At 36.0% G+C, this 7,495-nt stretch overlaps 1 protein-coding gene across 1 annotated transcript in view; it reads right to left on the bottom strand.

The window, feature by feature from the left end:
- Positions 1-1,085: 1,085 nt before the first annotated feature.
- The window catches only part of LOC108799079 (piezo-type mechanosensitive ion channel component 2-like), a gene marked incomplete at its 3' end in the record, with an annotated part of 182,803 nt that continues 176,393 nt past the window's right edge, over positions 1,086-7,495 (bottom strand). The window contains exons 39-42 of the mRNA XM_018570899.1: positions 7,209-7,402; positions 2,974-3,141; positions 2,073-2,453; positions 1,086-1,344 (exon numbers count right to left, since the gene is read on the bottom strand). Of these exons, the coding sequence (XP_018426401.1) occupies positions 1,086-1,344; positions 2,073-2,453; positions 2,974-3,141; positions 7,209-7,402 (1,002 nt within the window). The remainder of the gene's footprint in view (positions 1,345-2,072; positions 2,454-2,973; positions 3,142-7,208; positions 7,403-7,495) is intronic.

Below are 7,495 nucleotides of genomic sequence, written 5' to 3'. Positions count from 1 at the left end.
TGCAAAATGAATAAAAAGATTTTTCAAAAAAAAAAAAAAGAACTACACTCTGGTTTGTTATACCTCTTCCTTGATTCAGAGTGCTGAGCAGGTTCCAACCATACCCCATTTCTAGAGTAAAGGCTCCTGCCCACTTTAATTGGAGACTGAATGGGCCACCAGACAATTCTGGATTATAATAATCACATGGTGCAGGCCTGGCATGTGGACTATGTTAGCAAATAGGCTGCTCCTGAATCGAGCCTTCCTCTACTCATTGAAGTACCTTGGGTGAAGACTCGGAATACAGAAGAAAATTGAGCGCCAAAGAAAAAAAAAGGATAAATGGATAAGGCAGTTATGTGCAGTAAGATCATCTTTTATTCAAACGGTGGTAGTTAACGTGTTACAAATTTCTAATTGATCAAGACTTAAGAGTGCTAAGCAGACCAAGAATAGTCTTGGTGTATGTCTGTTTTTTTAGTTGCAGTAGTTAAGCTGTAATGGGAATGTGAGGGAGCAATCCAGTTTGTGGCATCTGTAATTACAGACACCTCACACTGGAATGCCACGTATTCCCATCTCAATTACATTATTGCAAAAACACCACAGAAACACCCTAATATTGATACTGTACTGCAGCATCTGTGCTTAACACTCTAAGCCCTGAAGAAGGAGGAGCTTGTAACCTCCAAAACATGTAGGCTACCATTTTTAATTAAACACAATCTTTTACAAATAACCACCTCATTAATTAATTCTTCTTTGGTGTCCATTCCCTTAGTCTGGAAGAGAGCACATTACAAAAGTAGTCTGGCATGGGAAGCATATAATACATTGGAGGGATTTGTTCATCATTAACTGTGAAAGGTTTAACTAACTTAATCTTTAGTAATATTATAAGATGTAAACCAGTAAAACTAATGAATTTATATAATTCAATGTTGAGTAATATCAAAGTGAACATTATAAATTACTGATAATGCTTTTACTGTTTATTTGTCATTACACAAGACATATGTGAAGGATAATAAAATTGTATAGAATAATAGTTTATACTTATTTGTTATATTGTTGCTGGAGAAAACACTTAAAAAGTTACATACCTCGGTGTATACTATGGCAGTCATCCAAAACCGTTTGCTGGGTCGTGGCACAGATAGCATGGCCCACAGAAATATGAGGATTGGTAGCACCAGTGTTATCATAGAAGCAGAAATCATATGATTGAGGATAATAACAAAATAGCACACCATTTCTGATCTGGCTACTAATGTGTTGTACAGTGCATAAATTAGCTGCAGCAAGCGTGGCTGTCCACAGTAAAAGTTTTCTGAATCTTCCAGCTCTTCATCTTGAAACATTCTAAAAAAAGACAAAAATAAAATTGGTGTTTCTGGGCAAAAGATAAAGGTTTTGTGGGTCTTTTCTTATCCTAACATGAAAGCATAGAGTTTCCAAAATTTGAAGTGATCAGGCTATACTTGTCACTTTGAATGATCTGTGTCAGCTGTCACTTTATTGGAACGGTGGTAAAGAAGTACCTCTATTATAGGGTCTTACTGCCACCCTATGCAGTTCCAAAAGCTCCACTTTTAGGCAAAACCTTTATGTCATTAAAAGAATATTACTGAAATCTTCTTACATTCTATACTATTATTTTGGATTATTTAAAATAGACGGACCATTTCTCCTGCAGCTATTAACATCTACAGTACCGCTCACTGCTCCATGGGAATGGTCTGAGCCTGTCCACACAAGGTATGTGCATGCTGATGGACCATGGGAAATGTAGTTCTACAGCACACCATATGTAACCAAGGATTTGATGTAAGGAGGCTGCAGATCACTACTCCAGTCAGCCTACACATGGAGCATTTTCAGCCAGACTAATGACATCACTGGCCATAAAAATGATAATTACTAGAATTTGAGCATAAAGATTATTATACACAGACAGAGGAAGGATTGGAAGCAAGAAGAGATGGAGCCCTGGAGATCAGCTTTAACTGTGTTGAAATCTATGCAACACTATAATAAAATGTTTCTGCATGCGGAAATGGTCAGTACAGGTCTTCAGGATTCACACTCACTTGTTTAGAAGCAGCTCACTAGCAGTTAATTCATGTGTAAGAGGTGGAAGTATACTATCATGTAGCTTGTCCATATGGCTGTCATCAGGGCTTAAAACCATCAAATTATTATCCGCTAATTCATCCTGGGAAGTAAATGAAAGCTGCTCAAAGCTGACAGCTTTGCTGTAGGATGGTGGAAGGTCTCCATCTGCTGCATACAATGGCAGGTCTGTGTCGGGTGTATAGCTAGTTCCCTCCAGATCAGCACTATAGTCTTCATCCTCAGTTTCTGTTCTTGTAACTGGACTCTTGTGTTCTTCCTCTTGTTCATCTTCTACCTCCTCAATGGTCTCAGTTGTCCCTTGTCTTGAGTAGACCATGGTGCACTGTGTTGGCTCACTGTACAGAAGAAGAATCTGATGACATACTGACAGGAAATAATAATGATCAAGACATTTGCCAATCTAAAAAATAAAAGGTCCTTTAACAGATTCTGCCTACAAATGCACATACATTTTTCTAAGAGTTTAAAATTGCTTCATTCAGTCTCCAACAACAGTTTCACCAAAACAAATGTATGGTGTGAAAAATGGAACCACATGTGCCCACTAAGACTGCAGACTCATCCACAGCAGCACTTTTTATATAGAAAAGGGGTGTTGTAATTTAAGCATAGCATAAAGCTTATTGTTACAATACTTATTTATGAACATTTGCATTAGGACTAAATTTTACATCATACAGTTTATCATAAAAGAATATGGCAATTGCTTTAAATTCAACTGGACAATTTCAAGTAAAATGTGGACAGGATACTTTCCTGATATCTTGACTGAAATGATGTAAAAATGCAGGTATAGCACATATATTGATTAATGAATTAATAAATAAATAAAAGAAACATGCATGGATAAAGCACCTGGATGCTACACTGCCACTGTCAGCAGATGAAGAGGACATGTCCATGCTGTACATTTTACGAAGCCTAGGTCGCGCACGCTCACTTGTTTTTGGTATAGAGTCTGGTCCATCTAAATCATCAAGCGTAGATTGCCTTGAGAACAGCATGGTTGCTTCAGTGTTGCAGCTAGCAGCGCAAATAGTCACAAAGACAACAATAAGTAAGAAGCAAGCATAATGTTTTCTACATAATCTGATATGATTTCATGCAATAAACAAAAAGACAAGCACATGAAAAGCACACAAAACTATCATAAAATGTACCAATCATTTAAGATGTTAAAAACAACTGAAACAGATTGCTAACTGCATATTTATCTTACTTCTAGATAGGTTATCTGCAGAAACAGGTGTAAGTTGTCTTTAACAAACAGTTGACTTGGTGTAAATGTTGCAATCTATTGCGTTGCGAAACATTTTTCAACAAATGCTAACGGAAGGGAACCAAAAAATAAATGGGTGTGAATGGGGCTAGTTCTCATTACTCTGTTCCATTGTGCTACGTTACATTGCGCTGGAAAAAAAAGTTGAACATGAAACTTCCAACATGCAACAGACCCGATGTGAACTAGCCGCAGTCACACCCATTAATTTTTTGGTGCTCTTCCGTTAGCATTCGTTGAAAAACTGATTGCAACGCAACGGATCGGAAGAAAATTGGAAGGTACAATTGCAAGTCAACGGACCTTCTGTTGACTTGTGATTTCCTTCTGATTTTGGTGTGAATACACCCTAAGTAGAAAGTTTATAGGGGTAGGTGCACCTGTTTGACAGATACTTATCTGGAGGCAAAAACAAATGCAGTTGAGTGAACACTCTTGTAAATGTAAGCTCATTCGAGGAATACAAAAATATGTACCCAATTACTTTACTTGTCACATCAAAAAATGTATATGCCAATTGGGGGGAAAACATTTTTACAAAAGTATAATATAAAACATTAAAAATAATGTAACAAATATTGGAATGGATACTGTTATTATTTTTTCCTCGTAATAATATCCACAAATGCAAAGTAAATGAATAGAAAAAACATCCAGTTCTTGTAATGTAACTACAAGTGCCCCCGTGATTATATATAGATACTGGTATAAAGATATAGAAGAACCTACAATACTGAGTTGGTAGGCATAATGTGGGAGGAAAAGGCTACAAATGTACGATGCAGGCATTGGCTGGTTGTCATTTTCTCATTGAGATCTTGGCATCATAGAACAGCAGTCATTTTGACCAGAACATATTTTAATATGCTGTTGTTTAGACATTGTAATATGTGATTTTGAAAAGATTATTGAATTGGACACAAGGTAAAGGGTGTGTTTCACATCCAGCAAGAAGAATTTTCGTTCAATCCACTAACAAACAGATCTGATTTGAATATTCTATTAAATGGCTACAGTAATTTCGCATTTGTTAGCATAAAGTACTACTACAAGAAAGTATTAATTAAATAGATACTTTTTTTGATCTTCTTGGGTACTGTACTTAATAATGCTCTAAGGTGTGCATTATACATTCTCTTAAAACTTCTGGTTTCTAAATTGGATTAAATCATTTGGTAATTTAGCTAGCATGCCAATGGACTGCCAACTAGAAATGGTTAGTCTTTATTTATAAAATCATATAGTCAGCATTTTTTAGCTGATCAAATACAAAATCACATACTGTAGAACACTGCTCTTACCCATTATAAACAGCAATTTCAAAATAACTTAATTACGGTGTGACAGTTACTTTTTTTAATTGAAGTCTGGTTTCGTAATACTTCATATAATAGGCATCAAGCTTTCCAATGGAGTGAGTGGAAAGTGCATAATCTACAGTAACCAGTCAGATCTTTCTATATTTTAGCAACAGGATCGCTGAAATCTGGTAGACAACTGCATTTTCCTTACCCACAGGCTTTTATCCATGGGGTTAATTTATCTAGTACCGTATTTGCCAGCATATAAGGCGACTGGGCGTATAAGACGACCCCCTAATTTTTCAGTTAAAACATCGGTTTTGGGCTATACTCGTCGTATAAGACGAGTATAGCCCAAAATAATGTTTAAATACACCCACTAATCTGTCAGCCCGCTGGATGTGCGGTAATACTGTATGTACTGTAGCTTCAGCAACATACAGTATACCGCGCTGAGCCAATCATGGCGAGCGATGTATTCTATTAATGAATACAAAGCCTGCTCGGATTGGTAGAGGTTGTGTACATCGCTCGCCGTGATTGCCTCAGCGCGGTATACTGTATGTTGCTGAAGCTACAGTACATACAGTATTACCGCACATCCAACGGGCTGACAGATTAGATTGTATACCCGGCGTATAAGACGACACCCGATTTTCGGGGGATGTTTTTAAGTACAAAAAGTTGTCTTATACGCTGGAAAATACGGGTATATTTGCCTGATACAGACACTGATGTATTGAACATTTACAAAGAGCACAAGTCAAAGAAGAATCACACAAATAAGTATTGCAGTTAAACATGTTATGTGCTGTCTCCTTGACTCTAATTTTTACATTATTATTGATCATTTATTTATATGAGTTTATCATTTTTAACATTGCATTGTGGTTTTAGTGAGTGGTAATTATTTCTATTCACTTTGTTAAATATAGCACTAAAAAAGCACTAAAAAAATAATAGGTATGTATGGCCTAGAATGGCTGGATCTAGAAAATATATAATACATTCAGTGTTTTTAGCTCATTTTATAGTGAAAGTTTAGCAGTGATCTTATAAGCAATTATAGATCATTGTAATTGATAATTTCTCAAAATCGGGAACTGAAACTTAAAATGTAAAGGAAAGAAAATCTCTATATATGCCCTCCTATTACAAGGAAAGTTAAACATGTTAAATTTCTATCCTTAATTATTTTAAGCAATCTTCATTTTAAAGCATTATCCTTCTTTCTAATTGGTTTCCGTTTCTTGTCTACTTTACATTATACTGAAAAAGAAAACTATAATGACATGTTTACATTAGTGAAAGAAGAAAAATTTACAGGGTTCCTAAAACATTACAATCTTTTAACTTTGGGATATTTAAAATAGATTACATTTTCTCATAGTCCTGCTAGCAGAAAATATTGGAGCTAGTTGAAAGGAGGCAATAACTGTCTGATTCTCATCCAGACAGTTCTGAAATATATGACAGCTACAATTTCTTACACATAATGAGCAGCCTTGACAATGTCTGAGATGTATTTTGCTTCTATAACTGAATCTGCCAAGTGCAAAATAATTAACTTACTTTAAAAGGTACAAAGTGGAGATGTTCTTAAACACCATCTTTCTAGTACCGTTTTTGCCTTATTATCTTGTAATACCATGCTGGTACATGTTAATTGTATTAATACATCACAAAATTAGAGCTGATCCTGAAATCCGAATGATGTTGGATTTGGACCAGATTTTATGAAATTGGATGTCCCAAGCCAAATCTGAATTTCAGTGTTTTTTGTGGCAGTTTGGATTCTCAAAAGAAATCTGAGAGAAATGGAGGCAAGGCTGCACAAAAAGGCTGTTTCTGCTACCAGGTCCCTGGCTGTTTTTGACGAGTGTTCTAGCCAAATGCTGCATTTCTCATCTGAACACATGCAGCGTGTTTAATGTAATTCACGCCATTTGACACGAAATGCTGCGTTTGCCTTGTCCCACACCACTCTAAGCAGCGGGGAGAACATGTTCCATATTTACCACACTTCTCCTTTAATACGATATGCTGCATTTACAGAAGTGCAGCACAAGGCAAAGCAGGACAAAGCAGTCTCTGAACAGCCATGTGTACTTCTCAGTTTAGGTCAATTGGATTTTGCTGACCTGCATTTGACGAGCATTTCAAACACATGTCAAATGCAAGAACCTAATAGTGCTTTATCTGTTCTGTTTTCCCCTTCAAAGTGTTATCCAGAATTCATCAAACAATCTAAATCTATTGTCTCTCTGTTTTTTTTCCAGTGTTTGTACTATTTGTTCCTAATCTCTGTGAATGTCAGTTTCCAGTGACTACACAGTTCTTTCAAAAATAATTTTCCCTGTATACCCAGTTGCTAATCCCTTTCTGACTCTCTGAACGTAGGATACACTATATAATGTATATCTATTTAAATTACAACTTGCTGTATAGCAATCTCCATACTTCAGAAATGAAGGATCATGTCTTAGTTTTTATTTTTGAATAAATATTACCTGGACATGCTGTCATGAGAAGCAGCAGAATCTGCACTGTCCATTCTTCTACTGGAAATTTTGCCATTGTTTGCATGTAATGATGATGAACCAGGCTCTTCATCGATTCTGTCTAGTCCTGACTCCCTTGAAAGTGTCATCATGATGTGGTTTTGATAATACATGTGAATGCTTTCCCGAGTTGGAACAATGCCCTAAAAAGTAATGTATTTATTTATTATGTCAGCATTATTAAAGAACTTTTAATTCCATAAATAATAACCATTGTGAATAATATATACATATAT

The sequence above is a fragment of the Nanorana parkeri genome, unplaced genomic scaffold (genome assembly GCF_000935625.1).
Source record: "Nanorana parkeri isolate BGI_ZX_2015 unplaced genomic scaffold, ASM93562v1 scaffold1625, whole genome shotgun sequence".
Taxonomy (NCBI): Eukaryota; Metazoa; Chordata; class Amphibia; order Anura; family Dicroglossidae; genus Nanorana; species Nanorana parkeri.
Note: the sequence above shows the minus strand (reverse complement) of the source record. Positions and strands in the feature narration are given on the sequence as shown.